At 42.8% G+C, this 17,278-nt stretch overlaps 1 protein-coding gene across 6 annotated transcripts in view; it reads left to right on the forward strand.

Moving 5' to 3' along the window:
• Positions 1 to 17,278, forward strand: part of FRMD4A (FERM domain containing 4A) — a 335,840-nt gene that overhangs the window by 35,482 nt on the left and 283,080 nt on the right. For 3 of the 6 annotated variants that reach the window (XM_059660101.1, XM_059660084.1, XM_059660092.1), the window contains exon 1: positions 9,157 to 9,375. The exons of the other annotated variants lie outside the window; for them this stretch is intronic. In XM_059660101.1, coding sequence (XP_059516084.1) covers positions 9,172 to 9,375 — 204 coding nt within the window. In that variant the 5' untranslated portion in view covers positions 9,157 to 9,171. Of the gene's footprint in view, positions 1 to 9,156; positions 9,376 to 17,278 lie in introns of those variants that run through there. 6 annotated transcript variants of the gene reach the window in all.

The raw sequence follows: 17,278 nt of genomic DNA on the forward strand, positions 1-17,278 counted from the left end.
GCCCTAACGGGAAGGGTATAAATCTCCTGGCAGACGGCGCAGGGTCTGGTCTGCTTTGCTTTCCCTTCAGTCTTTAGCCAGCCATGACCACTAGGCTTGCTTTGTTACATATCTTTCATATGTTTGCTCTTAGTCCACCTAGTTTCTGGCCTCCTGGTCAACAGGACCTCTGGAGTCATTATTCACAAATATTTTGGTTGCTGGCTATGAACTTGTTGATTTATCTTGAAATTCTGGATGACTCTGGATATCTGTGATGACTGTCCTGATTATCTAACCATAATTTGCCTTGATCTCCAATCCCAAGATTGTTCTTGGTTTTCCAAGCACTGTTGCTAAATCCTAAGCCATTCCTATTATCCTTGGTCAGCCGTGGATCCAAACAGACCATTCTACCTATAATTTAAATAGTTCCAGAAAACAGCACTCCAAATAGTTTTATCTATGAGATCTTAATGAGAAAGCACAGTATTAAAATTCTTCAGTGGTAGTCTAGGCAACTCAAAAAATTAAGAAGCTTATCCTAAAACACCACTGGTTTTGTAATATAGAAGTTCAGTTCATCAGCTAACCCCATCCCCATTGACCAGCTCAATATACAAAACTCATGGTTGCTTTTTGTTTTGTTTTGTGTGTTTGGGGGTTTTCTGTTTTTGTTGTTATGGGTGTTGCATCCTGAAAAGACTTTTTGTTAAGTGTAGAAAGACTTTTTGTTAATGTGCTAGACTATAATAAAATAGATTTTTTGCCACAGCCACGTTGGAATACAGTCTCTAGAACAGGGGTGGGCAAACTTTTTGACTCGAGGGCCACAATGGGTTCTTAAACTGGACCGGAGGGCCAGAACAAAAGCATGGATGGAGTGTTTGTGTGAACTAATATAAATTCAAAGTAAACATCATTACATTAAAGGGTACGGTCTTTTTTTCAATAGTTTTATTCATTTCAAACGGGCCGGATCCGGCCCGCGGGCTATAGTTTGCCCACGGCTGCGAGTCTAGAACCAGGCCTAACTGTGGGCTGATTTGGGTCCTTACCCTTAGACTGAGTGATGCTAAGGATGCAGAGCACTGGGTGGAACAACGTGCTGGCCAGCGGACAGTCTCCCAGCTGGGTTCTTCAGATGGCCAGACAGCTTTTACATCTCTGTGTTCTCTCTCCCCTTGAGAAAAGCATCCTAAGAAATAGACACAAAATATAGCCTAGAAAATGGCTTCCAGAAGTCATTAGCTCATCCAAATTGCATCTGACCCACAGAAGCCACACTGACCCCACCTACATTAGCGAGGCCATTCCATTCCCATTCATCAACCTCTTGCATTGTCATTGTCACAGAGTGTCAAGTCTTCATTGCTGAATAGGAAGGGGGACTTAGGACTAACATTAAAACTCAGGCTCTTTTAAAAATGGTACCTACCTCCTGTTAAGGACTTTAAGCTACTCCAGGGTAGATGTTTTGAAGACGTGTCACCCAAGAGCAGCAGGAAAAGTCACAGCCTACACTTTTATATAAAATAGACAATTTCATTCATTCAGTACTCATGACATTCCTATTAAGTCCAAGACACCAGTGATGCCAAAAAAAAAAAAAAAAAAGTAGGATTGCTAAAACGGAAGGCAGAGTTTTAGAGAAGAAAGAGGCTTTACTACAAGTGAATAGCATTTTTAAGTAAAACCCTCTAATCTATATATATAAAAGCCAAGCGACCAGATCGATGGAATGATCAGAATGATTGGAATGACTGGTCACTATGATGTGCACTGTGGTGGCTAACCAGCCTGACTGGGGCCCTGATTGGCCGCCCTGAAAGCTCCTGCAGCCCCTCCCCCCGGCCATCCAACACTCCAGTCCCTCCCCCTGGCTGGCAGGCCCTGATCGCCTGATCGGGGCCGGGCCCAGGACTGGGATGGGGAGCCAGGGTTGGGTGGTGGCAGACGTGGGCTGCAAGGGAAGGAGGAGGGGGGAGACAGGGAACCTGTTCAGCTCTGATCGCAGGCCAGGCCTATGGATCCCACCCATGCACGAATTTCATGCACCGGGCCTCTAGTATATTATAAACAGCATACTACAATAGGTCTTCAAATAACATTGTTTAGTTCAATGTCATTTCATTATAACATTGATAAGCTCTTGTTTATATTGATTAGCCTATGGTAAAAATGGTTTCATTATATGTCATTTTTCTTAAAGTTGCAGAACCTATTGAAGATGTTAAGTGAAGACTTACTTACTGTACCTGCAGTTGGGTCAAGAGTTAAATGGAGCTTAAGTTATAGGTGAAAACCCAGGGGGCTTTTATCCCTGTTTACCTCTTATAAATTCCACTTGCTTTCCTTTGAGTTGGAAGAGAAATGTTACCTTGACAGCTTCTAGACACAAATTTACGAAGGTCTTCGAGGTTCCCACTAGGAGAGAAAGTGTTAATTCTCTTTCAGCAACTCTTCTGTGGACATTAACTCATCTTCACCTTGTCCCCTGAGAAGGGAGTGGTTCGCAAGCTCTTGCCTGTCTCAGTGGAGACCCACTTCTCAAGCAGGCGGGCCCTCCCTTGTGAATAGGCCATTCCATTCCCATTTATCAACAGGCCCCAGACCAGGGCCCTTCCAAGTGTATGTAACTCCTAAATAAAACAAGGCTTATAGGTTTTCACATAAGGCTATGATCACATAAATACATGCCATAAAATATATACTCAAAAATCATCCTCAGCCACTGAGCTCCATGGAAACCAAATACCCAGAGAATGAGGAAAGAGCTGGGGCATTTAATTTCTCATTCAGGGCCTGGACAGATTTAATTCAGACAGCCTGGTTTTATTTCTGTTGGGGTCTGGCATGTATATGTGAACTGACTTTCGTAACCGGGTAATTGATAGGATGACATCACTTTTATGGCCTTAAGACCACTTGTATAATGGCTTGTGAAGCTTGGGGGAAATATTTCTAAACATAGCTCTTGGCATGCAACTCTGGAGCACTTAAGCCAGAGGGCAGCTCCTGCCTCCCCAAACTACTTTCCCAGGGACCCAAAATATTTTATATACACAGCCAAGCATTTTTCAAAAAGCATTCTCCTTCCCCCCAAATGAAGAGTAAGCTCCCTCGCGTTTATATAAATGGCTCTCCCGGGTTCTCAGGTTGAGGCCTGATGACGCAATGATGACTGTCAGAGCTGGGACATTGTCCAGACCCAAATATGGGATTAGCTGTGTGAGTGAGCAGTCCTGAAATGCCTCAGAATTCAAAAGCTTGTTTGGGTTTGGGTTTTGCACGTCGCCCACTCACTTTACCATACAAGTGCTATTTCTAAAATCCTTTCCCCAAAGAGCTGGCACTGGGATTTTAAAGTGACAAAGGGGAACTTCCAAAACTATTTGGACTTCGGCCCCAGATGGTGGGCGTGAGAGTGTCAGGAGCAGAAGGAGGAGGGGGTGGAGGGGAGCTGGTGATAAAGAAAGGAGAAATTGCTGGGCTCTTCTGTCTGCAGCAGAGGCTTGGGGCTAAGCCAGGGAGCAAGAAGCCAGCACCCTACAGCCAGCCCTTTTTGCTTGCTGCTCACACCCACCCTTCGCAATGGCTATGTCATAGAATTCATTTAGGAAAGCAGGAATGCTACCACTTCATACCCACCTGTATGGCTAACATCAAAAAGACAGGCAGTAACAAGGTAGGTAAGGATGTGGGAAAATTAGAACCCTCAGACATTGATGGTGGGAATGTAAAATGGCGTAGTCGCTATGGAAGACAGCTGGGAAGTTCCTGAAAAGGTTAAACACAGAGTTACTAGCAATGCCACTTTTAGGTGTCCACCCAAGAGAAATGAAAAATGCACATCCTCCCAAAGATGTGTACGCAAATATCCACAGTAACATTATTCATAATAGCCCCCAAAGTGAGGACAACCCAAATGCCTACCACAGATGAATGGATAAACAAAACATAATTCATCCATACAATGGATTTTTATTCAGCAAGAAAAAGGAGTGAAGTACTGATACTTGCTATATGAATGAACTTTCAAAACATTATGCTTAGGGAAAGAAGCCATTCTCCCAAGTCACATCTATAATAATAAAAGCGTAATATGCTAATTAGAACAAACGTCCTTCCTGACGACCTTCAGGACAAAGCTAGGGCTGCAAGAGAAGCCTGGGTCCCGGGTGCCAGAGGGAAGCCGGTGTCTGCAGTCAGGGAAAGGAAGGACTACCCTTGCATGAATTTCATGCATTGGGCCTCTAGTTTATATAAAATGTCCAGAATAAGCCTATCTGTGGAAACAGGAAGTAAATTAGTGGTTGCCAGTGTCTGGGGAAGGGAGGGCTGCCAGCTAATGGGTGCAGAGTTTCTTTTAGGGTGATGAAAATGGCCTAAATTTAGATTGTGGTGGTGGCTGTACAACCTGTGAATACACTGAAAAACCACTGAACGTACACTTTGAATGGACAAAATGTTCTGTATATACTTTATATCTCAGTAAAGTGGATTTTTTTTAAAGAACACTAACAAAGAGCTATGGATTCCTTCATTTAATGAATAAGCACCCAGCTCTGCCCCAGACCAGCATTTTGGTTACACGTGGAGATTTAACAACAAAAGCATTCAGTGGATGGAAAAAACAAAATGTGCCATAGATTTCAACCTAAGTTTGAGTCCTGTGTTGGAAGTCAGGAGGGGATGCAGAATTAAAATGTGAATCTGTAGTGAAGAGCTGAAAGGGCCCCTATGTGGCACAGAAAAGTTAGCTGCACACAAAACCCAGGAGGAATCTGCTTCCTAAAAAGCTGAAAATATGGCCAACAACTGTTTCTGACAACACCCTGCTCTCCCCTTGCTGTTGTGGATTTATTTCTTCTCCAGCACCTTCTCAGGCTCACTTTGGAATTAGTTGCCTGTCGATCCTCTTTAGTTCTTCCAAGAGAACAGATGTGGCTTATTAATTTGGGTTGGAATGTCTGGGTATTTTGGGTCTCAGCTGAACTGGGCTTTGATGTTGGAGAAACTGCCCTTTACCTTCAGATTCTATCAGTAAAAGATAACAAAACCCAAGTAAGCGAAACTTTTTAAAAATACTATCTGTGCCCAGCCAGTGTGGCTTAGTGGTTGAGTGTGAACCTATGAACCAAGAGGTCAGGGTTCGATTCCCTGTAGGAGGCAGCCAATCAATGATTCTCTTGCATCACTGATGTTTCTCTCTCTCTCTCTCTCTCTCTCTCTCTCTCTCTCTCTCCCTTTCTCTCTGAAATCAATAAAAATATGTTTTAAAAAATACTATTTGTGTCTCCTGGTAGCTGACCTGACATGGAGTGTAGAAGTTCTCCACTCAGTCTTAGGGCTGGCATTTTCTGAAATAGACGTCAGTAAATAATCACCAAATAATTAACACGGTTACCTTAGATTGCATTTCTGAATCGATTTCTCTGGTTGCTATACATATACTTGCCCGTGTGTGTGTGTGTGTTTGTGTGTGTGTGTGTGTGTGTGTGTGTGTGTGTGTGTGTGTGTGATTTCCTGTGTCTTCCTGTATTTGAAAATTCTGGTCATAATTTTGTTCACATTACTTGCAACTTAGAGTTGTTGACTTCTTCTCAAGGTGGTATTTATGTCTGAAAATCCCTAGAGTCAGGCAAAGGCATTTATGGTTTTAAAAAATATGTTTCTCCATCTTTACAAAAACAACGACCTAGAGTCTGGGAGAAGGGGCAGAAACCCTGGAGGCGTGCAGATGGAGACAGGGCAGAAGACGAGCAGCTGGACAAAGCGGCAGTGGCTAGGAGAGTGGTGGCGCTAGGAGTGCAGGGCAGTGCCCTCATGGCCCTGGGTGCCTTGCCCAGTCCAACCGCCTCTCCTTTGTCCTGGGCAGGAACTCTTGGCTTCACGGTGCCTGCCTTCCTCCAGGGTCAGCACCAGATTCAGAGTACTCAGCCTTGGTCCCTTCCTAAGGAACCACAGGACCAACACTTCCATTCTACTTGTAATGCCCCTCCCCCCAGGGCATATGATAGGCAAACGTACACAACTGACCCAATCCTGCCACATAACTAATACTTGGACTCTTTCACCCCAAACATTAGCAAAAGAGTTCATGAAAAGATGGGTGATAACGGTGATTGCTCTTAATTATGTCTTCCTGGTACCGCAATGATGTTGCTTACCCTTTAGACACCATGAGATATTTATTCATTATTCTTTGTTTTGTGATCAATTGACTAAGTAGTAAGCTACATAAAAAGCTCAATTTTTCATGATTTTTGAGGATAGAAAGTGATTAAAAGGAGCTGGGAGTCAGTAAGACAAGTCCAGGTCATTTCTTTGCCTGATGAGCCCTGGTGTCAGGTCCCAGCTCCATCACAATATCCATGTGGCCTAGAAATGCTACTCTGACCCTCTGCACTATTATTTCCTCCTCTGTGAAATGAAGGTGTACACGCACTCAAACACACACATGGCATACAGATACATATATACACATCCACAGACACGCAAACAGACACACATGCATATACAAACACAGACAGGCACACAGAGACACACATACACGCACATCTATGTCTAATTGCTCTGAGCATTATAAGTCCCTTTAAAAGCAAGGGAATCATGCTCAATGATAGTATACTATTTGCATGCACAGCCTGTCAGACACCATTGGGGCAGCTGCCCTGTGAAAGTCCGAATTGGCAGCACAGAGCCTACAGCAGAATCAGAGCTGCGACTGAAAAGGCTGGGCTAGTGATGCTGGGCAGCATCCTCCACAGCACTGGGGCATATCCAGTTTCTCCCTCCTGTGCTTGCGAAGGCTGGGGACATCTGCTGATAATGCCAGGCTCAGATTGCAGGTGCAGAGCAAGTCTCCATGTTGGATGTCCCTGTCCCCATGAGTGGTAAAGACTTCAGAACAGCTTAAGTAGGTCTCACGGTTCTCAGGAATTAATATGTTGGTATCCCGGCATGTTTTTAAAAAGCCTATGGCACCTTTGGACTTAAAAGATTCCCAGACCATAAGCTAAAAATATATTTAACTTTTAAAAAAATTAAAGTCACATTATTTACTCAGAGAGTAATCAGTATCTTTAAAACTGTCCCTATCTATTCCATAATTACATACTTCGGACAAGAGCCTAGTTCCCAGCCAGAATCCCCAGAGGGCGGACAGCATGAGCTCGGGACACAGGCAAAAGCTAACTGTGATGTAGCTGGTCTTTGTTTTTTCTTAAAAATACCAAGGTGCTTAGGTAATGTTAATGGGACAATCATTTTCCCCATACCATTTGTTTTTTAACTTAGTTTTTTTTTTATCATTCTTTCACATACCTTTCTTTATTTCTTCCTTAAATAAAGCTATCTCTGCTGATGGGGTGTTTATAGGAAGGCAAGATACCTTAGTATCTCCCTTTTATTCCAGGGTGTGTGGAAATAAAGGAATAACATACAGGTGTAATGTTTTACCTCAAAGCCATCACTCATGGGAAAATGATTAAAATTCATCAAAGCAGAGTTAAATGAAAATGGGCTCCCCATATTTATTAAATTAACTAGAGGCCTGGTGCATGAATTTGTGCACAGGTGGGGTCTGGCTGGCCCACCCCAATTGGGGCCAATTGGGCCAGGCCAGCCAGGGAGAGAAACCATGGGTGGTTGGCTGGCCAGAACTCCTGGTCGAACTCCCTGTCAAGTGGACAATTTGCATATTAGCCTTTTATGATATAGGATTAATGTATCAATTCATGGAAGAAGAAGAAAAGGGATTAAGAGAAGATGATGTGGAGAACCAAATTTTGAAAAGATCTCAAGAGCTTCATGTAATCAATAGTAGGTAATGTCCTTGAATTACCTGATCATGGTAAGTGCTCCAAAAAATAAATAAAATCAGGTACATGCCATGCTCAATGTAATTCACTTTAAGTATATTGTCTCATTTAATTCTCATAACAACCCTATGAGGTTGGTATGATTTCTATCTTACAGATAAGGAAATATGTCAGAGAAGTTAATTTGAGGTCACACAGTAGGTGGTTGGGCCAAATTTAACCTCAGGTGTGTCAGACTTCAGGACATTCCAGTACTGTACCTCCATTCTGATGCTATTAAAGGTCCAAGTTGAAGAGATGTGGGTGGATGGATGGATGGATGGATGACTGAATGGGGAAAATGCGCGCATGGCAAACACCCCTCAGTGACTACTATGGTTTTTCAGGGCTATCCAACCAAAATGCTATTGAGACTAAACATGCTCCTTCTCTTAACTGTCCAGATTGTGTTGTGGCTGAACCTCTCCTACCTGTTGCCTCTCCTTGCTGCTCTGGATTCTATTAAATTAGGATGCAGATGCCCTTACGAAACATGGATTAAAATAATCAAACTCAAAACAGACATCTCGTATAATTGTACCCTGTTCAGCTGGGTGTCTTTCCTTGGACTGAGATTCACAAAGGGCTGATCCAATACATAGTAAAGTTGTAAGAGCTTTGGAGAAAGTGCCCCATCGTGCGGAAATGTGGAATATTTTGCCTTTACCTCCTTTATCTGCTTTCCTCCCGAATTGAGGGTGTTGATATAAAATCTCTCAGATAAACTTTCTTACAGCCCTTTTAATCCTAGTCTCAACTTGGAAAATTTCCAAAGAAAATTCCTGTGTTTTTATAAATTGGCCACAGAAATAGCAATTTCTCCAGGGCTGATATAAGACGGGCCTTTTTGCTTCGCCATGCAGACACTTGTTGCTCTCTAAGTTTGAAAGAGTTAAGAGGAAAGATGGAATGCCTCGGGAATGTTGGCGGGGAGGCCGCAGCTCTCTCCTCTCTGCTTCTCACCCTGGACGAACTCCGGGAACCAGGAGAACTCAGTGATGACTCTGGGTTCATGCTCTTCCCTCAGTTCTGCCCCGAAAGCCTCCTCTGTGCACTGGAGAGGGAGGGATGTGCAATTTTCTGCAGGGTGAGTCTTGTTTTCACCGTGTCCCTGGAGAGTTCCCAGACACAGGGAGAAAACATTTGAATTAGGAGCCATTGGCTAATCCTTGCTGGAAAACAGGACCTGAGGGTAGTGGGGTGGTGAGGGAAGGTAAGGGAGAGAAGAGTGAGCAAGAGGAAACAGTTATTTTGCCTGCATTTTTTCCTTGCCTGATTAAATCTAGTGACATTCGAACTTTGCGGTACTAAAAGAACCCAGCTCTGAATGTGGGGCCTGGGACCAGAGGGTAAAGGCGGGGCCTGGAGCTGGCTTGGCTGCTGGTTGCTTGGCGCTGAGGACCTGCTCTGTGGCTGGGACCAGCTGGTGTGCGACCTGACTTGCCGGGCGCTGAGGACGTGTGGAGGGGAGAGCCTTCGGGCCCTGCAGCTGATGCAGAAACTATGGTGCTTCTCCAGGGCTGTCTACCAGGTGGGACCTGCAGCTCCTCTGTACGTTGCTTTGCAGCATGAGAAATATGGGGAATGGTGGGGGGAGGGCAGAAATGATTGTCACATGTTTAGGATTATGGAGTGTGTAATAATAAATGTGGGGGGCTTGGTTAACATTGATTGAGCATCCTCTTCAAGGTACCAGGCACTGGGAGAGGTGCCTTGTAAGCAGTATCTAATTCCATTTTCCAAACCACCAGATAAAGTAGGTGTTATGTCACCATTTTGGAGATGAGGTTATTGAAACTCAGAGAAGGACTTAAGTTGCTCAAAGTCACCCAGCTGGTAAATGGCAGAGCCCTGCAATTTAAACCAAAGATTTTCTGGATACGAAGATAAGGATGCTCCTTCCACGAGTTCATACTCCTCTTACAAGAGACTTTGTTTTCTCAAAGTGCGTGTTGGGGTGGTGATGCGCTGGGAAGGGACCTGTGGCTGCGGAGACAGGAGGCCAGGAGGGAGAAATGCTGAGCAAGGATAAGAAGTCTTTGTTCTCCCTTCCTCGTCCCTTTGGTGGTTTACATAGTGGCCCCTGAAGTCAGATATTCACACACACTTCTTCTCAAATGTACGAAAAAGAGAACATTTTCTGCAGGAAGGCAGTCCTGAGTCAACTGGCTGGAGGTGCAGAGCCCTCCAAAGGGGGACACAGGAGTGTCTCTGTCCCCTGTTCATCCACTCAGACTGCTGTCATTTCAGTCCCCACAGCCCAGCCCAGAGGAAGGAGCCAGACTACCTGGTGTCGTAGGGGGTGTCACCAGCTCTTCCCCAGTTGGCAGTGGTGTTTTGTAACCCAGTTTACTTCTCTAAGTCAACTTGCCTGATTTTGGCCCCCTCTCCTTGTTAGCTGGCTCACCACATGCTGGGAACCAAGCAGGCACAGCTGGGCTTTGTATTTTTAGGCATAATTTGGCGGTGCAAATCCCTTAATGAACTGTAATGACTCAACAGCGCAGGACCATGTAGCCACCCACCCTCCCTCCCCTCCTTGAGGAATGTCTGTATGCATGGAAGCGACAGCTCCTTGGAAGAGGTGCCCAGGAGCCTGGGTTGATTTTACAGGGGAGCATGCCCTCCCAGGACCCCTCTTCCCACTTCTCCACTTCTGCCCATTGGCAGTCGGACTGAAGACCATTCAGATGGTTTCTGGAAACGAGACTTTTCCCCAGAATAATTGTGTTTGAAGAGCATGTGTGTATTGTTTTACTAATAACAGCAAATATGCCCATAACCGGTCTTATATAAATGAAATGTGAGTCTTACAAGTTAGAAACAATCTAAAAAATTTACACAATATTTCCAATGATTTGCAAATCTGAAAGAAACCTGGAAAAAAGTCTCGCTGATTAATCACATGGTTGGTTTATCCACTTGAAGACTTTTCTGGTTTAGAGTCAAATCTCAAACAGCTTGGAGTTTGGGGGTGATTTCTTAGTCAAGGAAATCCTGTCTTAGCTGTTGGTGTGCTTGTGAGTGAATTTGAGGGCCTGGCTTCCTACTCCATCCCCCACCTTCTTTGTACCTCCTGTTTGCCTTCTCAGAAAGTTCTGTCACCACCAAAATTCTAAATCAAGGAAGCCCGCCCGCTTCAAGGGGCTTTTCCAGGACTTCCCTTAATGTTATAAGTGCTCTGAAAAGTATATTGAATTTTATTGGCTGCCAGGTTTGGGGGGAAAACTAAATTGCTCCTGCTCAACCTCCATTCAGTTCGTCAGGCACGGAGCAGCAGCTCTCTGTCTGCCCTTCGCTTCTCCTGTATGGAGTGGGGGTAATGGCTCCACAGCCCCGTAAGAATTAAGTAAGGGCATGTGTTGAAGTGTGAGGCAACACCAAGTGCATGCACATGGGAAATATTGTTGTTTCTTGATATACTGTATTCTTACTATTTTTATCTTGAGAAAAGTTCACCAAAGGTGTCTTTGTTTTTTAGCGGTAAGGTGACTAATGGCCATTTTATGTATTTTATTTAGGTGATTATCTAGGAAAAACTCTGTTTCCTTTTACTGTCACACTACTACTCTCACACTCATAACACTTCTAATGCCACATATGAGGAGTTCCCCCACATGGAGCAATTCTGACACTAACTGGAGTTAGTGCAGACCCCACAGGTGAAGGGCTTAGTCCCATAAGACTGTCCCCCAGTTCAGATGCCAGTCCCAAGTAGGTCGCAGGTTACCCACAACTCTGTCCAGTTTGGCTACAAATTGGAGGTTCCCATGAGCCCTTCCCTGGGTTTAATCAGTTACTAGAAAGGTCAGAAGCACCTTTACCACTGTTATTGTAGGATAAAGCACATGATAAAGGGTACTGATGACCAGCCAGATGAAGACATCCATAGAGTTTGGGAGGGTCCCATGTGCAAGAGCTTCTGACCCTGTGGAGTTGGGGAGTGTTGTCCTCCTGACATAGAGATATGTTCACCAATCTGATGAAAAGCTATTTGAACTCCGTGATTTGGGGGGTTTTATGGATTCATCATCACATAAGCATGATTGATTATTAATGTAATCTTCCTAGGAACGAGGTGGGGCTGAAAGTTCCAAGTCTCTAAGCATGGCTTGGTTTCCTGGTGACCAGCCCCCACCCAGGAGCATACGCAGATTCACCTCATTAGAACAAAGACACTCCTATCACCCAGGAAATGCCAAGGGGTTTTGGAACTCTGGGTAAGGAGTCAGGGTCAAAGACCAAATGTTAACACAAAAGATGCTCCCAGTGCTCTGATCACTTAGGAAATCACAGGGGTTTCAGAGCTCTGTGAAGGAACTGGGACAGAGACCAAAATATAATTTTTCTAGTAGTGAATAGCAATGCTTTCATGGTTTACAGCTTCTCACTGGCTAGGGCAGTGGTTCTCAACCTTGGCTGCACATTAGAATCACTGGGAATCTTTTTAAAATCCTGATTTCTGGGCCTCATCCTCCGGAAATTCTGTTTCTTTGTTATGGGGTGGGGCCACAACATTATTGCATTGAATCTGTAGATTGCTTTATGTAGTAAGGACATTTTAATGATGTTATTTCTTCCTATCAATGAGCATGGAATATGCCTCCATTTATTTGTATCTTCTTCAATTTCTTTCTTCAATGTCTTATAATTTTCAGAGTGCAGGTCTATTATTTTCTGAGAGTTTGTTACTGGTATATAAAACTGTAACCGATTTTTGTATATTAATTTTATCCTGCTCCTTTACTAAATTCATTTATCAGCTCTAGTAGGTTTTTTTGTGTGGAAACTAGGGTTCTTTATATATAATACTAGAGGCCTGATGCACAAAAATTTGTGCACTCGGGGTGTCCCTCAGCCTAGCCTTTGCCCTCTCGCAGCCTGGGACCCCTCAGGGGATGTCCACCTGCTGGCTTAGGCCCGCTCCCCGGGGGATCGGGCCTAAACTGGCAGTCAGATATCCCTCTGGCAGTCCTGGAGCCCTTGGGGGATGTCCACTTGCCAGCAGGGAGCAGGCCTAAGCTGCAGTTGGACATCCTTAGCACTGCTGAGGAGGCAGGAGAGGCTCCTGCCACCACCACTGTGCTGGCAGCTGTCAGCCTGGCTTGTGGCTGAGCAGAGCTCCCCCTGTGGGAGCACACTGACCACCAGGGGGCATCTCCTGCATTGAGCGTCTGCCCCTGGTGGTCAGTGTGTGTCATAGTGACCAGTCGTTCTGCTGTTAGGGTCCATTTATATATTACCCTTTTATTTTATAGGATATGTCATCTGCAAATAATGACAGTTTTACTTCTTCCTTTCCAAGTTGAATGATTTTGTTAGTAGTTACTGGTTTGTTTAAATGTTCTGTTTCTTTTTTACTCAGTCTTGGAAATTATATGTTTCTAGGAATTTATCCATTTCTTCCAGATTGTTCAATTTGTTGGCAAATAATTGTTGGTAAGATTTTCTTATAATTCTTTGTATTTCTGTGGTGTCAGTTGTCACTTCGCCTCTTTCATTTTATGATTTCATCTATTTGGGTCCTCTCTCTTTTATTTTTGATAAGTCTGGTTAAAGGTTTATCAATTTTGTTTGTATTTTCAAAGAATTAGCTCTTGATTTCATTGATCTCTTGTATTTTTTTAGACTCTGTTTCTGCTCTTCTTATTTCAATTATTTCCTTCTTTTTACTACTTATGGGCTTTGTTTATTGTTCTTTCCTTATTTTTTTGTATTTTATTTTTACATGCAATAAACATTAATATTTCAAGAAAAGCTATTTAAGTATAATAATGTTACATCCAGTCTCTATACAGTCTCCACTTTTGGTCCTCGGTGTCAGGGTTCTCTCCTACAAGTTTTCCGTTGATTATTCAGGAAGTTTTTCTGTATTTTAGTTGCAATAGCAGTTTGTTCCTGGGAGCATGTCCATGCAGCATCCATTTACTCTGCCACCATTTTTAATCTCCTAACATTACTTTTTCCTTATTTTCTTATTTGAGATTTTTTTCTTAGTTCCTTTGTTTATTGTTATTTCCTTAGTTCCTTATTTGAGATTTTTTGTTTGTTTGTTTCTTAAGGTAGATCTGCATTGCTATGAATTTCCCTCTTAGAACTGTGTTTGCTGTGTCCCATAGATTTGGGGGTCATTTTGTTTTCATTTTTTATTTGTCTCAAGATATCTTTTGATTTCTTCCTTGACTTTCTTGTTAAACTATTCATTGTTTAGTAGCATGTTATTTAGACTCCATGTGTTTGTGTGTTTTCCAGTTTTCTTGTAATTGATTTCTAATTTCATACCATTGTGGTTGGAGAAGATGCTTGATATGATTTCAGTGTTAAATTTATGAAGACTTGTGGTCTATTCTTGAAAATGTTCCATGTTTGACTGCCTACTCTTTGATCTCTTCAAATGATCCTATGTAATAAAAGCCTAATATGCTAAGTGTCTGGTCGTCTGGTCAGCCACTCAACCAATCAAGTGTAATATGCTAATGATATGCTAACGCCTCTCAACTGCTCGCTATGACATGCACTGACCACCAGGGGGCAGACACTCTGACAAGTAGGTTAGCTTGCTGCTGGGATCCAGCCAATAGGGACTGAATGAGATGGGCTGGACATGCCCTGGAGCCCTCCTGAGGTCCCTTCCTGGCTGGCCAACTTCCCTCATCCCTCCCCAGCCCTGATCATGCACCAGTGGGGTCCCTGGGCCTCACCTGTGCCCTCTTGCAATCCAGGACCCCTCGGGGGATGTCAAAAAGCCAGTTTCGGCCCAATCCTGCAGGCCAGGCCAAGGGACCCCACTGGTGCATGAATTCATGCACTGGGCCTCTAGTTTTGTAATACTTCTGTAAAGACAGAAGAGGAAGATAAACTGGACTTTCCTGTAGCATGACTGATCAAAATCTTTCCTTTTGTTGTCGTTAGTTTAGAAACATTTCTTTCAGATTTACAACTTGTTATTGGACATATTCCAATTTTAAAAATTGTTGTCAAATTTGGAAAGCTTTCTCTCAAGTTTCTTTTATATATAATCTATTATCAAACAAACTTATTGTTTGTAGTAAAAGTACAGGTGTGTACCCTTTAAACACTGAATTCTGGAAATATTCAGTTGTATTCTATGAATGCAATTAATAGAAAACATTATGTGGTGTTTCTGTAATGGTGTATGTTGTATATTATATTGTCCCTTGATAGGGGACAAGCTTCTGCTTTTGACTGGGGATTATGAGAACTGGACTCTCTACTTACAATTTTAATATCTGATAATTAGAAGATTTTCCCATTATTTTCTGGCTCCTAGCTTTTTAAACTGTCTCCTATGTGGAGTCCACATTCCTGCATAGCCAGGTGATGTGAGATACAGTAATACCTGGTTAAGATCTGGCCCCATACCTTCATGTACAACTTTTGGGTGAGGAGTATGGCTGGAAGCCATGCCTACACTAGTACTGCTCATTTTTTTTTCTTTTCATAGATGCATCCTAACTTGACTTTCCTTTAGCTGAATTCCAAAAAAAATCTCATGGCCATTCTGATGCCACCTGATCAAGAGGGAAAGTTTAACAGAGGGGAAGTTATTGTGGAAAGAGACATTAGTCACAAGTGAAGTGTAAGCTTGATTAGCCTCATGATGAATCCACCTCTGTACTTTCACCCCCCAGCCCCCGTCACCCCGGGTTGTGCAGTACAAACTATAGGAAAAATAAAATAAATGAGACTAACAACCTGAATTACTGCCATGCTGTAAATTGCTTGTGGCCTCAAAGATGTAGAACATATGTATGGCATATGTAAGCCTGTTTTAGATTATTATTTTTTAAGTTGGATGCCATTAGTTGGGTTGTTTTTTTTTTGGTGTTTTTTTTTTTTTCGGTCTATTGTAGAAACTGTGTCCTTCATTAGAGTTGTCCACTTTGTTTCTGTGTTGTTGTTTTTTTCTAATAGCTACTGGACAAAGCACAAGAGAGGCAATATACCTGGTCTTCCTGGTTATAGGATGTAAGGTGTATCATAGAAACTAGGAGAGGGACAGTGTCCCAAGGACACTACCACCTTCCTTCAATAAGTGTGGTTTGTTACATGGTTTTAAAATCATCCATGGTTCACCCGTCTCTGCTGCTTCTAGATGGAAATATGGACCAGTGGCTAGAGTAACCATTCAACTGTCAGAATTTGGGTAGAGTCCTTTTTTAAGCTTATACATCCTGGTTCTAACCCAATGCTCCAGCAGCAGATCTGTGGCCCACAGGTCAGGCTGCAATGACCTGTATATACCACATTTCCTGCAAACAGAGTAAGAAAAACAGGACAACAAGTGAGCTAATATATGAGCTCGCCTTATCACCCTGGGCGGGGGTTTGTCGTCACAGAGAATGATTTGTGTTTTCTTCTTAGTAGAAATCACATTTCTGTACTGAGAGGTTATAGAAACATGAACTGTTTTGAAAATGGAACTTTATCAGTTATATACATGATTAATTATGATGATGTCAGTGGCAAATTCTAATGACAAGCAGTTCTCTAAAATGAGATAGGGTTTTCAGTAATTCATTTGTATATTCTTAAACAACTAGTACAACCAGTTTGGGGCCGATGGATTACGCCATGATTCAAACAAACGTTTCCACATGTGGAAAGTTAGGCTTTGATTCTCAATTTGCTGTTTTTGCTGTTCCCCTTTCATCATTTCGTTATGGCGATGTATGTTTTCAAAGGGCTGTGCCCTTTGTATTATTTAATGCCTGCATATGGAGTGGGGCTTAGCTTTTTCTCCAGTGATCTATAACATATGTTATGGTTAAAGGGGGGGAAAAAAGCTTGCACCAAGAAGAACAATTAGCAAATTTATGAGGTTTGTTGGTAACTTTTCCCAAGTCTGTGCATTTGTTTTAACCTTTCTGACAGTCATTTGGGCTGTTGACACCTGTCAATAAAAGATGGTGTGTTTGCATTCCCGCCAATATGCTGGAATGTCACTCAGACTGTCTCCTGCAACAGTATTTTCTTACATTAACACGAATCACGTCTTTGTAATGACATTGGAAGCAAAATTCTCATTCTTGAATTTGCTAATTTCTCCTTTTTGATGTAGACAATATTTGCAAACAATGTCAGAGCTCTGCTTTTATCCTGTTCATAAAATATTTTTGAGTCTGACATAGGGTATGTTTTCATCCTCCTTGAAAGTACTTTCCTGGTTCAGGTGAGAAAATAATACTTTTGGAGTTTTAACATTCTCTGTCAGTTATCTCAATCATCTCTCACATTGGGTCAGTTCCTCCCAATATATGCTCATCTACTTTCAAAACATTGTGGAAATCAACTCTGTATTTAACTTTTGACCAACATCAGGCTACATTTGAATAGTGAGGGCTTTGAAAATTCTACTTAGGCAGGGTCTGGAGTAATGCCACTGAAAGGGGTGTAGCCAGTTTTTACTTAAA

This window comes from Myotis daubentonii, chromosome 1 (assembly GCF_963259705.1).
Source record: "Myotis daubentonii chromosome 1, mMyoDau2.1, whole genome shotgun sequence".
NCBI lineage: Eukaryota > Metazoa > Chordata > Mammalia > Chiroptera > Vespertilionidae > Myotis > Myotis daubentonii.